This window comes from Mandrillus leucophaeus, unplaced genomic scaffold (assembly GCF_000951045.1).
Source record: "Mandrillus leucophaeus isolate KB7577 unplaced genomic scaffold, Mleu.le_1.0 Scaffold1111, whole genome shotgun sequence".
Classification (NCBI taxonomy): domain Eukaryota; kingdom Metazoa; phylum Chordata; class Mammalia; order Primates; family Cercopithecidae; genus Mandrillus; species Mandrillus leucophaeus.
Genome location: NW_012099333.1, coordinates 656288 through 681726, shown reverse-complemented (window position 1 = coordinate 681726; position 25439 = coordinate 656288). Strand labels below are relative to the sequence as shown.

General features: G+C 35.0%; 1 protein-coding gene across 1 annotated transcript in view; it reads right to left on the bottom strand.

Annotated features, from left to right (window-relative positions):
- TFAP2D (transcription factor AP-2 delta (activating enhancer binding protein 2 delta)) overlaps nucleotides 1-25439 on the bottom strand; it is a 56819-nt gene that overhangs the window by 8044 nt on the left and 23336 nt on the right. The window contains exons 6-7 of the mRNA XM_011993710.1: nucleotides 17053-17194; nucleotides 10968-11081 (exon numbers count right to left, since the gene is read on the bottom strand). Of these exons, the coding sequence (XP_011849100.1) occupies nucleotides 10968-11081; nucleotides 17053-17194 (256 nt within the window). The remainder of the gene's footprint in view (nucleotides 1-10967; nucleotides 11082-17052; nucleotides 17195-25439) is intronic.

Genomic DNA, 25439 nt, shown 5'->3' with positions numbered 1-25439 from the left:
GGTAACTGTTTACTGGATTCAGGGGTGAAGCTCTACTTTTCCGTTTTCCTCTTAAGTGTCAGGTTTCTTCCCTAAGTGTTTACATTTCAATGATTGGAAGAACACCACTGGGTAGAGTAGCCATTTCTAGGGAGATTTTGCACTCGTGTGTGTAATGTGTGTGTGTGTGTGTGTGCGCGCATATATGTGTGAAAGAGAGAGAAAGAGTGTGTGTGTACCTGTGGACTTGTATTGGTTTTGCCTTTTTATAAAATGGCATCTTCTTCTTGACCAGTGGCCTTGACCTGAATGTTTCACTGATACAGTCTGTAACTTTTTACATGGAAATGTATTGCAACCATTCAAACTGTATTCTCTAATGGTGGGTGTCAAAACTATAGAAATTGAAGCTCAGATATGAAAGAGAAGAGGTAGAATAGAGGGTGGAAGAAAAGAGACTGCTGTTGGAAAGAAAATATATTTTAATTCTTTCTTCTTTTTCCCTGTGTGGTTTTGCTAGTAAGATGGTAGCAACAACCGATTTTTAACTTGGACAGTGTTTATACTTAGAAATCGCTTGACAGTAATGACAAGGACCTATCAGAAAATTCCATATAATAGGAATTTCCCAAACTTCTGTTCGCTCCTTATAATCCCTGGTTAACTGCATTTCTTGCTCATGGTCAAGGCCTTACCTACATTTATCTTTAAAATCTCCAAAGTTTCAGTTCTTACTTAGAATGTAAGCTAGTATAGGATCCTGAATGTTAGAGGAATAAGAGCCATTTTACTTTCTCTAATCTAAGTAAGTATAGTTTACATTTCACTAGCTTAATTGTATGCTAGATAAATACTACAAAGCTGTGTCCATATTTTTCTAATTGTCCTTCAAAAATGCTTTATCTTTAATTGATTTGTCTAAACTAATTTAAATTAGACCACTAAAGCAATTTTCTAAAACATAGCCTGAAGCAACCTTCTATGGAATCCTCTCCTGAATTCTTCCTATCTTGGCAAGAGTTGTTCCTGATATCCAGCACCTTTCTACCTACTAAGCAAACATTGATTCAATATGTGTTATAAAGGAAATGAAAGTCTCTTTAGTATTTGTTACTGAAGATTAGATCACTCAGTTGTGTCTGCCAGCCATAGATAAATTTTTCTAGCTTTCTTTTGGGGTACAAAAAGCTGGAGGTAATAGACACTATCATGCTACAAACTAGAAGACTGAAAATCAATAGAAAATAGCCTGCCATCATCATTTAAGTAATTTGACTAAAAGCTAATTTATTTTGTAAAGTTTCAACTTTTTACCTGAAAAAGCAAGGAAGCCTTTTTCTCCACTTTTTTTTTTTTTTTTTTCTTTTCTGGTGTGTGTGAAGGTTGAAATGGTGTTTGGGTTATTATTGCTATTATTTTGTTATACTGTGTCATTCCAATGGGTGTTTGCTATCACTAATCTTTTGATTTCTAGAATAGCATACCGATGTCACTCAGTTCTGCTTTTTGCCCTCTGGGAAGCATGCAAACAGTAAGATTTAAATGCAAGACAAATCTCCTTTTCCTTTCCTCTGAGATTATTCAGTTACTACAGGCTTAGGTCCTAGTGCAGTCTATAATCTCACTACAGTGTTAGGTGGCCACCAGATAAGTGCCTTCTACTCATGAGAATAGCCCAGTAGAGAGGGAGTCCGGGGAACAGACCTTCAACAACAACAGCAAAGAATTGTAGGTCTTCTCTGCCCCACCTTACTTCCTCTCACAGCTCTGAGTATTAGACGCTTTATTTCTAAAGCAGCACAACTTCTAAATGTAGGCCATGAAAAGAGACCCTTACATGCTTGAGGATAAGCATGTAACTGAGGCTTATCCTCCAGAACTCAATGGCATCTATTCTTCGTAGCCTAAATGATTCAGAAAACAGAGGAAAGGTGAAACCAGTTGATGGTGCTTATTTTCTACATAGATTATCTTATCTCATGGTCCCAAGTACTTTTACAATGGAATTTAATTAAGATACACAATTAAAGTATCTAGTTCTCTGGTGGTGAAGAATCATTGACATCTACTCATTAAGCAAAGCCTTGACAACACTCCCAAATGTTCTGTGGTTTCTCAACTGGTGGTTCTCAACTGTAGATGCATATAAGAAATCACTCACAAATCTTATTTCAAAAATAGTAATACATGGACCCCACCCCCAAGACCTTGATTTAATTGGTTTGAGATGAATCCAAAGCATCAGTATTTTTTAAACAACCCTCATTCCATTTAAATGCAGAGAAAAAATTCAGTATGTCTCCTTAGGACCAAGAAATAACACCTAACTATTATGTCTGCATTCCTCCTTGGGAAAAAGAGGATGATAAACTTCTACAGCATTTCCCACAAGACCTTCTGCAGAATCTTAGTGTTATGTAATGTTAATACGTACTCTGAGATTTAAAAACAGTTTTCATGATCAAGTTTTAGAAACTGTGGCTAAGTGTTCCCTCCTTTCAAAAAGGGTTCTGGGAGTCTTTGGTATGCCAATATGTATTGTCATACTTCAAGATAGGTACAATAATTAGGGTTTCTTGAACCAAAAAACCCTTGACCATGAAACACTTTCAGAGAGCATCTCATAGGACTGACTAGTGCACTATGAAACTCAATTTGTGGAAGTATGTTTATGACTACCCTGAATCTCTGTCAGATTGGGAGATGTGTGTTCATCCACTGCCCTAAAGTCACATTCCTTCTGTTCTTCTCAGTCAATTACTTTGAGGTCCCAAAGGGGAATGAATGGGTCTTTGTGACTCCATTTTACCTCAGTACAGCTCAATAGCAAAGCAAGCTAAAATAAAATCATTGCACATACATTAGAAGAGACTACAATTGATTACATCCAAGTCAACTTCTTGAAAGTGATAACATTTGATGTCTCTACCATAATTTTTACATACGAGAATGGAGATTATAGGGATACATTAACCATCTTGTTACATTTCTCCCCATCAGACATATTTTCTATTTGGAATAGAGAAATGAAAATGCTAAGCTTTTTAAAATGGTTTTTATTGAACTGTTGATGTTTTAAGATGAATAAGTTGAGAAAACATAAAAAGAAGATATGAGATGATATAGAAACTCAGCATAAGTAATGATTTAAAATGAATCTGTAAATTAAGAATGGAGTAAAATATTATTGGTCTAGAAAGAACCTTAGAAATCACCCAGCTTAACTGCATTGACTCATGAACATGCAGAGGTCACACAAGTGAAATTCCTATTCTAAATTCACACATCTAGTTGGTAACCAAGTGAAGACTGAGTTAGGTCCCCTGACAATTAATCCTGAGTGCTTCCCACCATGCCATATTGTCTTTTGTCAATTTCTCTTCAGTCCATAGCTCAACAAAGATAGACAATATTTAAATAAAAATTAACCAAAACTCTTCCACAATGTATAAGTTCCCCAAAGTCAGTTATTCACACATGCAGTTATTACAGGGTCATGTTTGCAACTTTTAATTAGAAACAGTTACCTCTGGCTTCTATTGTTTTAACCACTAGTCTCCTATGTGCTAAATCTAAAAATCCATAAAAATGTCATCAAAAACCCTGTAATTGATGCTTTAATGTATGTTCCTCCTGACAAAGATTCATTGCTTGAGTAAACTTTAGGCAGGTTTCTGAACCTTTTCCTAGTCCCATCTTTGCATTTCCTTGTAAAAATCCAGTTTTAGCAAGGAAGATCTCCCCCAACTCATATCTGCTGACCTTTGCTTTTGAGATTACAGATTTAATTGAAATTTCATTGTTTCTTTTCTCACACTAAAGAATGCTTAGTGAAGAAACTCGCCCACTGTTGATGACCTTCCCAGCCACTTTTCCATCTCAAGAAAATTTTAACAAAATAAAAACAAAAAACAAAAACTATGCACACTTTAGGCTTCTTGGAGAAAACAAAACATGCTCACGTTTGACTAGAGACAAACATCCGCTCTTCAGCATGTTGCCAAGAACAGAGCAATCAGAAAATACTAGTTGAGTTGACAGTAAGGCGTGTCATATGTGGAACCCTGAAGGAAATGGGAATGAATAACTCTTGAAGAGAAAACTAGGGAAGACATGAGAACTGCCTTTAGAAAGTGGGAGGGAACCAGGATGAAAGTAACTCTGAAAGCCTGCAAGAAGCGGGACATTGGGAAATAGAAGGAAGGCATTTCTAACAGAGTTGTTAGAGATAGAGAGCAGTCTATTATTGAGAGTTTCCAAGCTTGACATGGATAACTTGATAGAGACATTGGAGAGAAGGTCTAAATGTTGAAGAAGAATAGGAAATGTTAGAGGCCTTCCAACACTGAGAATCATTGAAGAAAATTTAATCACCAGCAAGCACATAGATGTCTGGAACTGCCTATACATTCCTTATTTCCCAAGGCAGTAGTAAGAGGGTATATTTCTAAGAAGGTAGGCTGTCAGGATAATTTATGAGTTAAATAGGAGAATTAAGCACATTGATCATTTTACTTCCCTAGTCCATCATCCAATTAAAACATCATGGCCCTGAGAATGAACCCATGGAGAATATACAGAGGACTCAACTGAGATATTATTGTAATCTACATTTATTTACATATATTTATTGCATGCATACTATTCGCTAGGTACTATGGATAAAAAGAAGAAATTTCCTTATTTCCCCAGGTAAATTACCAGTATGCTTAATCTTCTATTGTAGCATCACTCTTGTATATTATAAGCCTATATATATCTATATAGAATAATTATATCTATATTCTACATATATAGAATAATTATATATTCTCTCTCTCTACATATATATATATATATAATTATTCTCCATTTTAGAAGTTCTAAAGAACGGGATAATCCTCTAGTCATCTTTTCACTACCTGCCATTAACATAGTAGGAACAATAAATAATAATTCTACCAGAAATAACAGAAACAACAAAATTTCAGCCTCCCAAGGTACATGCTGAGAAAAAAAGTTTCCTCATTTTGTCAACAGGGTGTCTTCCCTGAACTGAGCCTTCAAGATAGTCTAACTTCCTTTTTTTTTTTTTTGAGATGGAGTCTTGCTCTGTCGCCCGGGCTGGAGTGCAGTGGCATGATCTCAACTCACTGCAAGCTCCACCTCCTGGGTTCACGCTATTCTCCTGCCTCAGCCTCCCAAGTAGCTGGGACTACAGGCGCCTGCCACCACGCCTGGCTAATTTTTTGTATTTGTAGTAGAGACGGGATTTCACTGTGGTCTCGATCTCCTGACCTCGTGATCCACCCGTCTCAGCCTCCCAAAGTGCTGGGATTATAGTCGTGAGCCACCACGCCTGGCAAGATAGTCTAATATCTTATTACATTGTCAAATGTGCTTTTGCTTGACTTCAGATTCAAGGAGATTATGAGAACATAAGTGACAAAGAGGGGAAAATTTTAAGATTTCCTGAAATCTCAAAGAGGGAAACTCCTAACATTTCAAAAAAGTAGGACTCTGGGTTTCCATCTGAGCTGAGGCTACTCTGACCATGAAACCCCATGCCACCTTGGTCTAATTGCCACCACTATTCCCAGGAACTGTAAGTCTATGGGGTCTTCCGCAGATGTCAATCAAATCTTTTCCCCCTTCTCGTTTGTGTTGTGGTGTCTGCTGTGTTCTCTACAACAATACACACTGATGATGGTACTCAGTAAATTATAAATAATGAATAAGCCTGCCTTCTGTCATTTTGATGGAAACAAGAAGCTTTCCAGGCTGTGAATTGTGAGAAGGGTCACTGCTATGCATACGGCTTCCCAGAACACACTGATATGTCAACTGCCATGGAAAACTAGAAGTAGTTATCTGTGCTTTGTCTGGACATATTAAATCTGCTGAAAGTACGCCACAGTTCTCAAGGCACCAAATTGGCCAACCTCTAAGGTATATTTTTAAGTGGTCTGCATTGGGAAGGAGGTTTAACTAAATAAAATAGTAACACAAGTGATGTTATTAATTAGAGTATTCTCTATGCCTATCCAATTACACTCCTTCTTCATTTCTTTCCCAGCCAGCATTCAGTAAAAGACGGTGGAAAATCGTACTCTGACAATTGTCTGCTTTCAAAGTCAGATGTGATATGTCTCCTTTGTAATTCATCTTTCTCTTGAGCTTATGGTTCTATCGAAATTACAGTTGTCACTGTCAGCAGAAAATTTTAAAAGGGACACACTCGGCCCGGTAGAGTTGCTCACACGCCTGTAATCCAGCACTTTAGGAGCCTGAGGTGGGTAGATTGCTTGAGCCTGCGAAGTCGAAACCAACCTGGGCAACATGATGAAACTATCTCTATAAAAAATACAAAACAATAGCCAAGCATGGTCGCACATGCCTGTAGTCTCAAGAATCACCCGAGCCCAGGAAGTCTAGGGTGCAGTGAGACATGATTGAGCCACTGCACTCCAACCTGGGTAACAGAGTGAGACCCTGTCTCACAAATAATAAAATAAAACAAAAATAAAAAAGACACGCTGTATGCTAACACATGTTTACCCAGATTATTAGTAGAATCATCAATGTAGAATGTTTTTATTTTTAATTTTAAAATTTTTGATAGAGATGGAGTCTCTTCCTGTTGCACAGCCTGGTCTTGAAGTCTTGGCCTCAAGTGATCCTTCCACCTCGGGCTCCCAATAGAATGTTTTTAATATGTTAAGTATACAATACAAAACTTGATAGAATTCTCAGTGACACTTTAAAAGTGAACTGGAGTTTTTCTTCTCCCAAAGTGGGGGAAAAGAGCTTATAGTTACAGAATATCCTAGAACTGTGGTTCTTAAACCTGCCTAACAATCAGAATCAACTTCAGAGTTTTAAAAACAACAGATACCTGAGTTCAGCCCTAGAACTACTGAATCAAATCTTTAAATATTAAGTATGTCCTCCAATCCTTGAGTTTTTTTTTTTTTTTAACAGTTTCAAGAGCAATTCTGATATAAAGCCAAGTTTAAGAAATACACTTGTAAAGTGCAGAGTCTATTTCAAGGCTAAGCAACAAGCTGACTTTTGCTATCCTATTGTTAACATATTCTGTTGATGCATTTTAAAATAAATGTGCAGTAAAGAAATTACACACATTTAAATTCAGTCTACATCAGGAACCTTCCCTTTGGGTTTCAATTGGAAATGCCAATCATGTATCTTTTGTTTAAAATGATAAAATTTAAGACACGCAAAAGAACGAAGTTGGACCCTTACCTTACAACATAAACAAAAATTAACTCAAAATGAATCAAAGACCGAAAAAAGACATACAACTGTAAAACTGTTAGAAGAAAAAATACAGGAAAGCTTTACTGCATTGTATTCGACAAAGATTTCCTAGATTTGACACCGAGAGCACAGGCAACAAAGGTAAAAATAAACAAATTAAACTACATCAAAATTTAAAACTATGTACCAGAGACACCATCAATAGATTAACAAAGAAATGTACAGAACGAACAAAGTATTTGCAAATTATACATCTAAGAAGAGGTTACTATCTAGAATATATAAAAACCTCCAGCTTAATAAAAAAAGTAACCTGGTCAAAAAGTGGGCAAAGGACTTAAGCATTTCTTCAGAGATGATATAGAAATGGCTAACAAGCATATGAAAAGATGTTCAACATCACTAATCATTAGAGAAATGCAAATCAACAATGAAATATCACCTCACACCCATTAGGATGGCTACTATTTGGTGAAGACATGGAGAAATACAAACCTTGTTGTACATTATCTGTGAAAATGTAAAGTGATGTAACTGCTATGGAAAATGCTACAATAGGTCCTCAAAAAATGACAAATAAAATTTCCATATCATCCAGCAATTTCCCTTCTGGGTGTGTATCCAAAAGAACTGAAAGCAGGACTTTGAAGAGGTATTTTCACACCCATGTTCTTGGCAGCACTAGTCATGATAGTCAAGAAGTGAAGCAACCTAATTGCCATCAGTGAATGAACGGATAAACAAAATGTGGCATATATAGGCACATACACACTTACACACACACACACACACACACACAGAGAGAGAGAGAAATGCTGTGCATCCTGAAAAGGAAAAAAAAATTGACACATGCTACGACATGAATGAACCTGGAAGAGCTTATGCTAAGTGAAATAAGTCAGTGCAAAAAGGCAAATACTGTATGATTCCTCTTATATGAGATGTCTAGGGTAGTTAAATCCACAGAAACACAAAATAGAATGGTAGTTGACAGAGGCTGGGGAGAGGAGAAGATGGGAAGTTGTTTAATGGGTACAGAGGCAGTTTTACAAAATAAAAAAGTTGTGGAGATTGGTAATACAACAATGAAAATATGTTTGACACTACTGAATTGGTTAGAAATGGTTAAGATGGTAAATTTTCTGTTATGTGTTTTTAATCACAGTTTAAGAAAAAGACATAGTAGGAAATTTGCTATAAAGAAATCTTTGGTTATGTGATTTGTATCATCCTACTACTTTTGTTATAAAATCAGAAGATTTTATCTAAATAAATAATTTTGACTATAATTAAAGAAAAATAAAAATTCTTGCAAACATTTAAAAAGCATAATAAATAGGAAATCATAACTTTCAAATATTCAAAATATTCAATATATAAATAATACCAACATATTATAGATGATACTATCGTAAGTAAATATGTAGTGTTAGAAAGTTTTAAGATACGGTTATGCTTGAAATTGTGATTAAGAAACTGAAGCCACATACAATCTTGAGAGTTTTACACCTCCAATAAAACCTCACTTTCTTTTCACTAGGGGTGAGGATAGCCATTTACCATATAGTTAGCTGCACTCTGAGTAACACCAGCTTATTCCCATATTCTGTACAGGGAGGTAAATAAGAGCTTATGAAACCCACAAAGAAAATGTGCAGCTCACATTTTGGAGTCAGTTTTCTCTAAAGAGTTCTGTGGCACTAAGTTGGCAACTGACTAATGTATTGACAAATCAGCAAGTTGTGCCTATGCTAAGAAGACAAATGTTTTGCCTATTTATTTCACACACTAGCTGATGTTCGACCAGTGCTCTATTTTGTTTTGAGCATAAAAAGAATGGTTTACTATCTGATGAAGGCCTCAGCATCTGTAATTGGAAATAATCTAGCATACATGTCAGAGTCTCATTTCTCTGTACTTTAATAGTATGCTCCTTCTCGGAGTAAAATTGTAATTTAACACACTTCTTTAAATCCAGAATCAAATCTCAATGAAAATTAAGTTCTGAGTTGATCTTTTGTAAAAATTATAAATCCCTTTATTGTGCACACAAACAAAAATATGAAAGATATTTGTGTAGATATAATGCTGGAAACAAATTTAAACTTGGATCGGTGGTGAAGATAAATGAAACGTCATTTACTGAACGCCTACTTTATATTCTTTATCTCATTTTAGCTCACTTATGACCATATAATGGAGGGGTTCTTATCCCATTTAAAGCTGAAGAAATAAAGGTTTGGAAAGAGTGGGCGAGTTACCCCAGACAACCCAGCTCACATACATAGAGGCTCACAGACACAAGGATTTGAAAAGGTTTTGACTCCAAAACCTTTTGCTCATAGCATTTGGGCGTTTTATTTTCCCACAATTTTATTACACTTCCTATCACTAGCTCAACTGAGTGATAGGAGAGAAGTCCTGTGAAATATATCCTACATTTTGTGCATTTTTGGAAGATAAATCCTAAGTTGAGTCTTCAAAGATGTGTGTCTATTACATCTTGAGGAAACTTGTAACATATTGTAAAATAGAATATTCTATTTAACTGTCTCTGATGTTGCAGCCTAAATTTCAACTTATTTAAACACTTGTTATTTTATATAATGAAGCACCCTCCTCAACAGCTTTACAATTTTTGACAGGTATTGAAATCATGTTAATATTTAATGTGTATTAGTCTTTCCTTACCATTGTTTAACTAAATGATAATAACTAAGAAAGGATACAATATGCCTATCATGTAGGCATTAAAATTCTAGAGTTTTAAAAATGTAAGGCACCTGAGTAATTACCATGTTCTTTCTCACATTCCATCTGGGGCATAAACCAACCAGATAAAAAATATTTTCTTCATTCCCAAAACACATCAGAAAATGAAATTTAAAATATGCTTCCAATAATACATTTCATGCTCTTGTGTGGTCTAACTTAAGAACCATTTGCAGTTTCTAATTGCATAGAAATTTTTATCATAGTTCTGGAAAACCAGTTAGTGATATCCTGTTAACTTCTGCCATGGCATCTTTCCATCAAACAATTTGTGTCACCAAGATAAAGAACGATTTAAAAGATTTCAGAACCCTCATCCAAAAATGCTAAGTATTATTTGAAATAATAGTGTTCACTTTTATAAAGTACTGATTTCCTAACAATACATAAAGATATAAAATTTTCCAATCTAAAATGCTTCATGCCTTGTTATTCTCTCAATTTGATTTTATAAGCTTGGAATTTCAAAAAATTCAATCAATCACTGCTATGGTCTGAATATGTGTGTCCTCTTTACCCCACTCCAAATTCATATATTGAAAACTAATCCCCAATGCAATAGTATTAAATAGAGTCTTTAGGAGGTGATTAGCTTATGAGGGCAGAACCCTCATGAATAGGATTAGTGCCCTTATAAAAGAACCCAAGGGATCTTGTTTGGCCCTTTCATCATGTGGGAGAAAATTGAGACGGTGCCATCTCTGAAGCAAAGAGCAAGCCTTTATCTAACTAACTCTGCTGGCACCTTAATCTCAGACTTCCCAGCCCTCAGAACAGTAAAAAATATATTTCTATTGTTTATAAATTACCCAGTCTAAGGTATTTTGTTATAACCTATCTGAAAGGACTAGGACAGTCACCATATAAATATATAAGTGATATCTCTAAGTAGAACTCTGATAGGAATACAAGAGTCTGGGTTAGTAAAGAATGTGAGCAATCTGGAAAACCAGTCTTACCTGAAATGTGTTAAATGTCTCTGGATGTCAAGGTCTAGAATTGGAGTGGGTCTGGAGGATCCCAGCGGTGATCTATCTTGGCTTAAGAGGTCTTGGAATTCTTTACAGATTTGTCTAAAATAAAAGAATCAAATTTAAAATTGAACTTTTGAAATTGGGCTTTAATTTCATCCCATGATATTTAACCAAAGACTTGTTCTGTCTTTTAAAAGCAGTCTGGACAACATTTCATAAAGCAACCTCAAAAGTTCCATTCATAGCATACAGTTGAGGTTCACAATGGTGACTTTGCTCTTAACAGCTATAGGATAATCATACAACATTTCAAAAAATAACAATCCATGAGCACTGATAAGACCAATGTTCATTTTTAAGATGACTATTCATAAATTAACCTCAGGATAAGGGAAACCCCATATGAAATGATCACGATGATCTTTTTAATTGAAATGTGATTTTTTAGACATCATATCTGTAAACAAATTTAATTAAAGTTATAGTCTTACTTCAGAGCCATGATTCAAACAGACTTCGGAAAGTCCTTTTTTCCCAAGATTGCATTAGAATTCATATTCTTATGAGCTAACTTTATATGTTAATATTTGAAGCAGATAATCACCAGTAATTTAGTTCACTAGCCTCACAAAAATGGTTGTATTATGTGCCATGTAAGCTAATTTCTTGCAAAAAGTACCCTCAAGGTAACTTTTCTGCTGCATTTTTTTGCTTTAAGTGGTTATGGTTTTAGGTCATTGGTTTCAGTTTAATTACAGTATTAGCATGTGACAATAGAGCCCTTGTGATGTACAGTGCAAATGATATCATTCTAAAGAAGCAGAATACACTATACAAAGAGATTTTGTTTTTGTTTTGTTTTTTAACAACAAAACACTAAATTAGCCCAGTCTCTGAAAAGTAAAGGATTACCAAGGAATTACTTAAAGCATCCATCATCTAAAGTGAGGTGACTCCATAATCAAGGGATAATATGATAGTAATTAGGTTTTTTATCTGTTTATACAATGGGCAGTCGCAAAGTATAATATTGTAGTCCTGACTTTGACTATCAATGTAACAAAAAACAGGTATAGAAGGGTCAAATTATTTCAAGTGAATATGAACTCGGCCATTATTCTGCTGCAAGCCATTTGTGTCATTAACAAATGACTACCAAAAAGTGACAAAATATCTTAAAGTACAAATAATTGATCACTGAGTCAAAATCAGTGGAGAATTCTTAATCAGATATCTAAAATTTATTGAATTCCATCAAAGATCGCTTATGATATTTTAAATGAACAGTGAGGGTCTGGTTTAATGCCAGTGTTCAAATATTGTGTCATTTCACAGAATTGCCTTATTCATGTTTGCAGAACACAGGTAAAAGTAAAAAAAGAGTCAGAGAAAGGAAAAGAAGTCCTTATTTGCTTCAATGAAATAAGATACTCCACATCCCCTTCCTAAAGGACCAGTTGGATCTCTGAGATACAACATCTGAATACATGCTTTTAACAACTGTGTGTTTTTACTTTCATTGAGAAGGTTTCTTCTGAACTCCTCACATTTTTTGTTGTGAGACTCAGTTGCTTTATGAAATATACCCATTTTCAGGTGTATTCCCATATTTTAATCAATGAATGCAACTTAATCTAAGTGTTTGGTGCCATTTTGAGGAGTATATCATCATCTTTTGTGCTTTGTGTCATTTAATATAGATTTGTTGTCTTTGTTTATTGAAATTTCTAACTAAAATTTTAAATTTAGCCTCATGGTATCATTTACAAATTACTGTATGGTAGGTCATCATTATGATCCATTCTTACAAAGAAAGATTGGTGTTGTTTTTAGACTTTTGTTTTTAGCAGTCTTTTACTTTTAGTTTTTCTATCAGATTAAAATAAATTTTAAAACATTAAAATAAAGATTGAAACATTGCTTTAGTTATTATGGCATAATATCAGAATTAATTGGATAATGGAATAAACTTTTAAGCTGACAAATCAACTTTGTTCCTGTATAAATAATACAGCAAGTTATAATAAAATTGATGAAGAAATTACAAAAAGCTAAAGAGGTGGAAAAATTTAACTCATGCTAAATAATTCACACATGAAGCTCTACCAGGAGTAATATTAGAACTCTCCCCCTTTTATATTTAATTCTACAGCTTAACTCACTCACTTTCAAGTTTAGACTTGAAAACAGATGACAATCCTGTAGATTCCCCCTAGGCAATTATCATCATCATCTCATTATGGCACTTACAGAATTATGATTTTATGACCACTTTCATTCCTATTTAAATTTTTATTTATAAATCTACAAAAAGAAACAATCTTACATCTCAAGACAAAATGTCGTATTATGAATTAGGTAACACAAGATGATCTTCAATGAATCATACATTCTAACTTTATCACTTACATCATTGTCCTTAAGGACATAAGTTTTTAGCTGATGTCTGAAATCCAAGTTCTCTGTTTCACGATGATTAATGTTATGGTAACACTAAAAGTTGTTAACTATTCTGCTTTACCTTAATGCAAATCAAATGCTAGACATATTTAGTTCTAAATTCAATGAAAAAGTTTAAATATGTTTTCTATTAACCAACTAAACACATGTTTTGTCTGGTTCATTTTTAGAATTCAAAAAATGTTTCAGTTTCTATTCTTTCACCTAAGTAAATGTCTAAATTACACCAAAATATTTAATCAACAAAACACTGGAAATAAAGAGGAATTAGAAGACTAATGACACTTAATTAATAGACTCTTTATACAATTGTATACTTGGCGATATACTTAAAGACAACTGAATCTGTAATTCATGGAGGTAAAAAAGAAATATGTAGGCCAATCTGACAATGCAGATTAGCAATTGGATCTCTCATTCAATAAATTTTAGATTTCATGTATATTTTTTATAAAGTTGTTCAAGTCTTATGAATAAAGGTGAACTGATCAGGATGTAATGAATATCCATAATAGGCTAGTCAATATTAACTTTTACCATTTTAATTGATGAAAATATCCAATGCTTTACCATTGGTGTAAAATTAGAAACTTCTCAGAACACATTGTGACCATTCATATGTTGCACAAAACGGGTATTATTTCTACACATCCCCTAGTTTATCCAGTTATAGTGATTACTGGTTATATTACATATGTTTGCTATGACTGCAGTCTCTGATTCTCTAATTTTTATTTCACATAGTCCAATAAGAAGACAGGATGCATATAAATAACAAAAATAAAAAATTATAAAGCTGTATTATAATTTTCAGATGTTTATGCCTATTTACTCTCTGTAAAATAAGTTAATTGAAATGAGTGGAATTCTTGCTTGACATTCAATGGTCTGCAAATGTGCAGCTATAAGCAGACAGATAAAAGAAAATTACATGTTCTCACAATGTTTTATGAAATCAAAGTTCAAAATGTCACCTAAAATAATATATGTTACTTAGATCCCAGGTAAAAGGAAACTACTACTACCTGGTCAAATACGCTACTCGAAAATAGATGTCTCAGTAAAATTTTGACAAATATGGATGCATTTCTCTTATTTCCCTCAAATTCTTCTAGCATTACTTCTATTAAAACAAAATCTCAGTGCCAATTTGAATGTACTCAGAGAGTACCGCAGACTTCAACAGAATGATGGGAATCTCTAAGAAAATAGGAATTGTTATTTATTGTGTCAATGATGGTAGTGGTGAATAGTTCGAAAACCATTCCTGGGGGAAGGAGGACAGGGAGAAGTGTTTCTCTGGATTAAGGAGTGAAAGTCTTTGAATATGCATGATAAAACCACAACCATGTCATTTTGAGGTAGAAAAAATGAAGGTGTTTTCTCTTGGAAATTTGTATTTTGGGACAACAGTAAAATTCACATGGATCTGTGCATTGGTAAATCTGCATGATCCTGCCAGCTAGGATGATATGCTATGGAAACATCTGGGAGATATTACCTAAATTCTAGTACTGTATAATTATCTTGTTCTGTAACAAGTCTTTATCTTTCTCCTACGGTAATGTAAAGGATTCAAACTAACTATATGTGCTTTCAGCTCCTTCTGGAGAAACTGAAACATGACTGAAATTATTTGGAAAAAAAATTTAGTCAAGAAGTTATTTGGAAAAGGAAAAGAGTACACAGTAGAGGTAAAGACTCCCAGAAGACACACTATGCAAAAGGTTCAGATTTAGGTCTTCCTACTAGCAAGTTTTCAGGGGTTTCCACATCACAGAATTTATTCCCAGGTTTTAAGTCCAACTTTCATACCTGCCTTATAATTTTCTTTCTCTATCTCCTGGTCTTCATTCTCTCTTTCTGCTATTCCTTTCCCCTTAATCTTGTTTTGCTTTTTCTCTATTCCTTCTGGCACCAACTTTTGATTTTCTTCTCTTTGGGACAAGATGAGATAATCTAGTACTTTCAGAACAGCAATAGATAAACAGAGTCCTAAGTCCAAATAGTGCCAGCCACAGCAGTGTGTAAACTTCAGTTAAGGGATTCAAGTGTCTTGGACAAACCTGTGAGATGGTAAGTATCCCATATTCTCCTTAAATTTGTAAAAAGACCTGTGTTACATAAGAAGCTGGTAGAAAATAGAATATTTAGTTTTGGTTTTATGCATTTTGAGCCAATTTAAATTTTAGCCATTATGTTGTAAAGGCATTAAATAACTAATTTTTATCAGTTTCTAAGAAGCAATGTTTTTAATACTCTCTGCCCTAGATTTTCTCTTTAAAAGTTTTCCCTAAGGCTGGGCATAGTGACTCATGCCTGTAATCCTAGCCCTTTGGGAGGCCAAGGAGTGCAGATTGTTTGAACCCAGGAGTCTGAGACCAGCCTAGGCAATATGGCAAAAATGCATCTTTACAAAAAATGCAAAAAACAGGGTGGGGGGGCATGCTGGCTCATGCCTGTAGTCTCAGCTACTCAGGAGGCTGAGGTGGGAGGATCACATGAACCTGGGGAGGGTGAGGCTACAGTGAGCCATGATTGCGCCACTGTACTCCAGCCTGGGCAACAGAGTGAGACCCTGTCTCAAAAAACAAACAAAAAAACAAACAAAATACTTTTCCCTGAATAAAAAATTAATTCATGAATGACAGTTATTAACCAGCTGAAACCATCAGTTCTAAAATCTTAATATAGAATTAAAAATTATTTAAGATTCTTAATGGCCTATATGTAGCAATAACTTATTTCAATAAAGAGAGGATAACAAGAATTAGTTACTACCAGAAGGATTTTCCTCTAAAACTTTTGAACATAACCTGCAGTGCTACCTGCGGTTCTACTGGATTTTTGCACAATAAATGGTAGTATTCCCACTAATTATTGAAGAACTTTCAAGTGTCAGGGAATTTAAAAGTCATCTCATGCAACCTTCCCCTTTTTCTGTTGTATTGTCAAATTTGTCCGTATCATTTTCCTCATTATTTTAGTTTGCATTTTAATTAGGCGTTTTACAATTTCCAGAAGCTTTGAAATATACCTTAAAAAAAAAAAAGACAATAACACTATGAGGCAGTACAAGGATGATTTGTTTACCCATACGCAAGACAGGATGGGGGCACTCATGGTGATCCTTGGTCCCAGAAGTCTCCCTGGTACCTCTCACCAACCTGTGACCTCATCTTCTGTCACATTCCCCAAATATTTATGGTGTTTTGAGAGCTTTATTCTCATTTATTAAGGCAAAATGAGTGCCTTAGACCAAATTACACAGCAACCAAAGGCATATTTGCCTGGGATCTACATTTCCTAAACATGCTTTTCTCCAAGGGATTTCTGCATGTTCTGGAGAGGTCTTCCAAGAACTTTCATCAGTTTCAATGACAGCCTTATCACTAATCAAGGGCAGTTTGTAAACCTTGCCTGGGTACCAAAGTGGGGAAAGTCCTTGTTTAATATATTTAGCTGCTGGTGTGTGAGAACTTCCTTGTTTTAGAAAATGGGTGCCTTCTAGACTTGTTTTCCTCATTTCAAAGAAAATGAAAAAAAAAAAAAAAAAAAAAAAACAAAGACTGAAGACGAAAGCACACAGAGGTTTCCCCATTCTGCTTACTTGGTCGCCAGGATCATCTTTTTTCTTGCTGTCTGTTCTTTCTGTTCCATATGTTGTCTGGCAAGATGTTCTCCTACTGCTTTGGCTGGAAACTCTGTTTCACAAGTGTAGCCAAAATCCCGAGCCAAGTGCAAAGCCTCCCCTGTTGGCAGATAACACAAGTGAGGTTCTCACCAGCATTCAACCTTAATAACAGTAGTGTCTTGCATTTTGCTCAAACCTCACTCCTTGCTGTGGTCAGACAAATCATTTTTCCTACTTAAACTATTCAAGAAAAAAGACCTTTTGGAGGGGGAAGAGGGGAGGTAATGAGGAAGAATGAGGGGAAATTGAGGAACAGAGAAGTGACTTAGCAGGCAGGGATAGGTGGAAAATTGAGGGGAAAAAAACAGAAACACAATCCAGAAGTGTTGACTCCCCTCATGGTTCTGGTCATCAGACCAGACTGACTTCCCAGGTTTCACACATGATTCCCAAGGGAAATGGTCCCATGGACAAATCATTTTGTGGCTGCTGAACCTACAGCCTATTCTTAGTGTGTCTAAACTATTCAGATGTCTTTTCCATGAGACCTATTAAAATACCTACAGAGGGTCCAGGTAACTTTTCAAGCAAGTTGGAGAACTTTGGAAAATCATGAATAACTTTGTTCTCTCACAAAATCCTAAACCCAAGTATATTTTTAAGAAGTGGGGTGAAAATGGCTTCCCAGCAAAGTAAAATTAAGTGATGAAAATCAATCTGGAAAACAATGGCATTTTTAAAGCTCAGTCAAGGCAAATCTTACCTGGCCACTAAATTTTTGTTTAAAAAATCAAGTTTTCTAAACAAAATGTAGTACATGTATACCATGGAATACAATGCAGCCACAAACAAGAATGAGATCATGTTCTTTGCAAGAGTAGCTGAAGGCCATTATCCTAAGTAAACTACCACAGGGACAGAAAACCAAATACTGCATGTTCTTACTCATAAGTGGGAACTTAACAACGAGAACACATGGACGCAAAGAGAGGAACAACAGACACTGGGACCTACTTGGGGGTAAAAAGTGGGAGGAGGGAGAGAATCAGAAAAAATACCTATTGAGTTGTATGCTTATTACCTGGGTGATGAAATAATGTGTACACCAAACCCCCATGACACAGTTTACCTATATTACAAACCTTCACATGCACCCCTGAACCTAAAAGTTAAAAATAAAATCAAGTTTTTACTGTATATCTGTTCATACTAAGCATCTACTTACCTACTTTATTCAAGGCACGGTGCTAGGTAGGAGTAATGGGGAATATAAAAGAGTACCAAAGATTGCCTGTCTCTAGGAAAATGACAGTCATAACAATAATAGTAGCAACAACAAGTATCTTAGTTGCACTTTATAATTTTTATTGAACTTATATGAATATTACCTATAATCTTGTCATGTTTGTTGTTATTACGGTGACAGTATATAATACAAGATGTTATATTACAAGCACCAGGAAAAAATGAAATAGCTGATAATATGAAGAAAAAGGAGGAAAAGTTTATAGAGATACAAAATATACAAAAGGGAACAGTTAATATCAATGAAAATATCCTTAGTGAAGATGCTAGCAATTTGGGAGGCAGAAGCAGGAGGATCCCTTGAGCCCAGGAGTTCAAGACCAGCCTGGGCAACATAGAAAGACCCCATCATATCTATAAAAATTTAAAAATTAGTCAGATGTGGTGGTGCATGCCTGCAGTCCCTAGCCACTCAGGAGTCTGAGGCCGGAGGATTGCTTGACACCATGAAGCTGAGACTGTCATGAGCCGTAATTACACTACTGCACTCCAGTCTGGGTGACATAGTAAGACTCTGTCTCCAAACAAAACAAAACAAAAAGATACTATTTTTTTCATTCCCACAAGGTGAGGCCTCCTGTTCTAGGCCTTAGCAAAAAAAAGTCTAGTTTAATATAAAAGGTATTGCAATAAGTAAACATATTAGTGTAGTTAATGTTTTGTAAACTCTGATCATGTCCCTCCCCACACATATTTCACATAAGCAATGGTAGGTCTTTAGTTGCAATTTTAGTATTTGTATGGTGAAAAACATCTTATTTTTTCTTTTATTTTAAATAGAGAGATGATGTAACTAAATGGAAGTGGTCTCTATATTAATCTTAATAGTGCTAGTTTAATGGGGTCACAGTTTAAGGTAAGAAAATATGTGAGTATTTGGCAGAAGAAATTGCACAAAGGTGCGTGCGTGTGTGTGTGTGTTTGTGTGTGTGTGTGTGTGTTTTAAAGTCATTGTTATGCCATACAGGACACTCACTGTTGCTTGAAAAATGATAGAAGGGAGATTATTTGAGAAGTTTCAAATTTGGAAGTAAAAATGTTTTAAAGCTTGACCCATCAAATAATGCTACAGCACCTGACCAGAGGATAAACTCATGTGGACCTTAGGATTCAAAAGTATCTTGTAACTAACAGTATAATACCATCAATAGTGTCATCTTTGTCCAGCAAGTCGAGTTATGTATATTAATACAGCTGCACATTGTTATTGTTCACACCGAAACAGATATTTAAATGGCATTTTAACAGAGACTATCTATCTATCTATCTATGTCTCTCTATCTGTCTATCCACCTATCCATCCATCCATCTAATCCTTTTGCTTTATTGTTTGCACAAAAGTGGGAGAGGTAAAACAGGGCAAACAGGAGGATGGCAGCACGTCTCTTGAATTTTGTGCTGACACCTGATTCTTGCGGATCTGTCCCATTTTATGCAAAGCTCTCACCGTGTGGTTTTTAAAAACAGTTTGAGTGGGACAGCTGCTATTTACATTTACACTGACAGCCAGATTCTTCCTTCCCTCAGTTCTGTTTACTGCCTTCTCCTGCTTGTGATATAACATTGTTACAGGATGTATAGCAATGCTACATCAAAAGAAGTGGCAAGTGAAGACACTCTGATATGTAGTTAAAATGTGTATATCATGCCACAAAAGCTTTGTGTGTGAGGGCCCAAAAATGAATGAATAAATGGATCCATTAATTAAAATACACATAGTATTCAGAAACAATGACAAATCTATAGTTAAGTCCTTTACAACAGATGTCTTAGTCAACACGTTTAAGAAAACTAGACATTTTACAATCAGAAAAGCATATTAACATGACTGTAAGGAGTTTGATTGGGGAAAATAAAAAATCCATGAGCTCCTCTGTCTCTGTGGTGGCACAAGATGTCTATATGAACAATGAACTGAAGTGCAATAACCTGTGGTGGAAAGAGCAATCCAGGAAAGCCTGAGGACGTTTTCCCTTCAATTTCCAGAACAGCAAATATGGCTGCTGTCACCTCACTTCTGGGAGAGAAGTAGAACACCCTTGTTCCTTTTTCCGTTCCTTTTCTTTTCTTTTTTTTTTTTCAGAGCTACTTTAAGTTATGCCTTTATTTCAATGTATTGCAGCACTTGGCCAGCCACCTTCTTTTTTTTTTTTTAATTTAATACAACTGAAACAACACGCTAAAGTTGAAATACCTCCATTTTATTCCATATCATTTCAAGAATTACGTATTTTATAAGTAGGATAGAATGGTATTTCCATCTTTAGGTCTTAGGCCAGCATCCTTAGCAAACTGGCACAGGAACAGAAAACCAAATACTACATGTTCTCACTTATAAGTGGAGGCTAAATAATGAGAACACATGGACACATAGAAGGGAGCAACACATACTGGGGCCTTTTGGAGGGTGGAGAGTGGGAGGAGAGAGATCAGGAAAAATAACCAGTTGGTACTAGCCTTAATACCTGGGTGATGAAATAATTGGCACAGCAACCCCCACAACACAAGTTTACCTATGTAACAAACCTGCATTTGTACCCCTGAACTTAAAATAAAAGTTTAAAAAAAGAAGTAGGGTACATGGGTGTGCAGGTGGATCAGGTTGATGCTTGGAGAAAAGTATTCCAAGAGCAAGGCTTCAGGCTCTATGTGCCACGTAATAACCCCACCTCTAAAAAAGTGAAAACCGTGAAGGATATTCAACTTTTCAACAGTAACAGAACTAGATACTTAATACTTATATTAAATATATCCCTTAAAAAGCAGGCACAAATAAATTCCAGAACATAGCAAGAATGTAAAAGATAAATTTGCTTCTTGATTTTAGAGAATTCATTTTTCCACACTCCAAAGCAAAAAGTAAAAACTTAGGAAGAAATATTAGGAAAAATTTAAATGACATTCATTGGTGTTGCTCTGAAATAGGAAGTTAATGGCAAAATGTTTTTTAAAGACAAACTGATTGCACATTGTGCCAAGATCCTGGGTTTTATAAGAAGCAGGTTTAAATGCATTTTAACAGTAAAAATAAATATGCCTGACTTTCAATCTGTTATACAGTCATTAAGAATTTTTCTTTCTTTAGACTGGGTGTGGTGGCTCAAGCCTGTAATCCCAGCACTTCAGGAGGCCAAGGTGAGTGGATCACGAGATCAGGAGTTCAAGATCAGCCTGGCCAAGATGGTGAAACCACATCTCTACTAAAAATACAAAAAAAATAGCTAGGTGTGGTGGCAGGCACCTGCAATCCCAGTTACTCGGAAGGCTGAGGCAGAGAACTGCTTGAACTCGGGAGGTGGAAGTGGCAGTGAGCTGAGATCGTGCCACTACACTCCAGCCTGGGCGACAGAGTGAGACAACATCTCAAAACAAACAAACAAAAAACAAAACAAAAAAATTCTTTCTTTAAAATTATGGTATTTTAAAAAAATTACTTTACACAACTAAAAAATTAATATTTAACACTAATTTTTACTAAGCAGTACTTGTACATTGTTATTCAATAGATAATTCTCATCAATGGTCACGCTAACAATATGGCCTTAAAAACAATTTAGTTTAACTTAGTCTTACAAAACCCAATGTTATTAAATGAAAATAACAATTTGTATGTGTTAAACTCCAGTCGTGTACTTATGATTTGAATCTTATTTTCATGTATAGGGAAATAACACATTCAGTTCTATGGGATTATTCCAAGAAGTATCTATTAGAAAGTAAATTTGAGAATTAAGTAAATTCTTATAATATCGAGCTTTAGCAAACCCTGGAGCTGAAGGACAAAGTAAGTATATCTGATGCCCTGACTTACAGATTTCCCAGACTATTTGAAAAGGAATGCATTCTACAACTCTATACATCATACGATCTATGGCATGAATAGGTGCCTTATAACATAGTAGTTTCACTAGTTTGATGATGCTTTTGTCAAACACCAACACTTTGTGTTTCAAAGTGAAAATTTCGTTCCCCATTCAATATCCTGCACTTAGCACAGCATCTGATTCACAATAGGTACTCAGCAGACATTTGTTAAATGAGAAAGCTTTCAAATTATGTTAACAGTATATTAATTGTGACAATAGTCTTATGAAGAATCCCCTCCAAAGAATATAGGGAAGAACTAGAGCAAAAGAGACTTGTTAGAAAGAATTAAATATATACAGAAAAAACCTATGAAAAATAGAAAAAGAGAGTATATCCCTCTATCAGTGGAGCCATTTAATAAAATAGACTATACTTGAAGGCAGGCTTTCTCAACCCTTTCTACTCCCATAACCTAGAAATTTGCTTTAAAAAATGTGTTTCACGCCATATCAATTAATCTCTGGTGCCAGGGCACCTGCAGTTTTTGAATGCTCCTAAAGTAATTCTCTCAAACCAGAGTTGAGAAACCACTGTCCTAAGATAAAGAGAAAGCACTAGGTGAGGATGAACTGTACATCTTCCAAAAACATAAGGATTCTATGACTTACACAAAAGGGAAAGCAGCCACTAGCGAGTTAATATGAAACTGTAAGAGTCTCTGTCTGTATGGGTTCTTGCATGATGAGCCCTCCCTTATTTGGCTAATATGGTATGAACTCTATAGACAAAACAGAAAATGTGGTAGTAGAAGTAGAGATAGCATTGTTAGGGAAAGAAAGACTTCAGCCTATTGGAAAAGCGTATTTATATAGGTGGATTTAATATAAGATGAAGCTTGCACTTAAAGTTAGTAGGGAAAAGGTAGATTATCAATAGAAAGTGGTAAGCCAACAAAGTGGCCACCTGGAAATAAAACAAATAAAATTGGATCTATAGCATACATTTAGCCATGAAACAAAGTCCAGGTGGATCATAGATTTAAACATAAAAAAATGAAACCACATAGTAATTAGAAGATAACATGGTTTTTTTATGATCTTGGAATTAAAAAGGCCTTTTACAGTGTTATAATTGAAACTAAAAGCCATGAAATAAAATATGAGAATATAATTATATTAATGTAAAAAAGTTCTGCATGCAAAGACCTCAATAAACAAAACAAATAAACAAAAACCCATAACAGCCAACTGAAAAATGAAAAGTATGTCATATGAAAGACATACTAAGATGTAATAAGCCAATTTTTCTGAAAACTAACAAATAAGGAAAGTACAAAAAATTACTCCATAAATACAAAATAAGTAAATAGGAAAGCTCATAAAAGTCCAAGAAATTCTCAGTCTCCTTCATAATAGAGGTTTTTTTTTGTTTGTTTGTTTTTTTAGTCAATCAAACTAGCAAAGATAAAACAATTGATAGTCTCCTGTTTAATTTAGAGTACAGGAAAGTACTATAACGTCAATGCTTTCTACCCTCATTGCTAATAGGATTATAAATTGGCAACCACTATTAAGAAGAATCTGCCAATAATCAATCAAAACTATAAATGCAAATTATCTTTTGACCCTGCAACGCCATTCTTAGACATTTATTGAAGATATGTACTTGCATATCTGTGGAACTATTTATATAAGTTTGAGGTTCTTCATTGAAGCACTATTTGTAATAGCCAAAGACTGAAAACACCTAAACGATATTCAGAAGAGGACTGGTAAGATAAATTGCAATACATCCATTCAGTGAAATACCACGAGTGTTTAAAAGAACAAACAACTTGTAAGCGCTGAAGAAAAAAGAATGAACACAAAGATAAACTGTGAAAAAATTAATTGCAAAATAGTGTCTACAGAATGTTATAATTTGTTTTAAAAATGAATAAAAGAGATACACACATATATCCCTGGAAGAAAAAAGATCAACTAATAACATTTGTTTTCTCCTAGGAGGGGAACTGAATGGGGAACAGAGTGAAAAGGAAGTATTTTACTGAATACTTTTCTGTAACTTTGAATCCTGAACTATCTGTTTGTATTATTTATTTAAACTTATATTATTCAAAAAGTAAAATTACTCTTTGCCTTATTCTTAGAAAGATTTAATTCTGAACTCAATTATTTATTGTAGATGGAACATTGGTAATTCCAAGTCTTCCAATGTTATCCAATAAAAGTTAGTCATCACTAAGAGTAATTACAGTCTGCAGTTTGATTGGAATACCTACAAATTTCAATAAATGTAAGCAATGGGGGTCACAGCTCATTCCTATAATCCAGCCTATGGGAGGCCAAGGCAGAGGGTCACTTGGACCAGGCCAGCCTGGGGAAAAAAGTGAGATCTCCATCTCTACCAAAAAATCCAAAATTAGCCAGATATGGTGGCATGTGCCTGTGGTCTCAGCTACTCAGGAGGCTGAGGCAGGAAGACCCCTTGAGTCTAGAAGGTAGAAGCTGTAGTGAGCTGTGTTCACGCCACTACACTCCAGTCTGGACAACAGAGCTCTTAAGACTCTGTCTCTTTGAAAAAAAGAAAAGAAAAAGGAAAAAAAGCATTATTTGATCCATTAAGTTTCGAAAGGAAGAATCACAGAAAAAAGAAAGACACTAGGAAGACAATTCAAATGTCTTTTTAGTGAGCATCACTATGTGTAAGACTGAATAATGAGCTAGATCAAAAGTGGCAAGGGAAAATTGAGGCAAATTGGTTTGGCTATATTTGTCTTTATGTGGCACAGTCACCATGAGTAGGAACAGGAGATTATGGACACCCAAGCACATAGTAAGACATAATGACATATGTATAGTATTCTATTCCTTCTGCCTCTATATGCAAATACCTTTCCCCCCAGAAATGAATGAAATCTTAAAATGCAGCCTAGGGGAGTGTTATTAGAAAGTTTGCAAATAGTTGTAAAAGATATACTCTAAGATGGTATATATCTATCCATAATATTGTGTGATACTATTTCAGGTTCATTGAGAGCAATTTTTGAATACTGATAAATGTAAGTTTCTAGATAATAGATAACAATAAGATCTATCATCTAATTACCAATTGCTAAAGCAGAGCATCCTAGACAGAAATTATTCTGTGCTTAGAATAAGACATTTATGGGTGATACAAAATCTAATAGTCTAAAAAATATGTGTTCTCGGAGAAAACACTGTCTCCAAGAAGATACTGTGAGTGCCAGG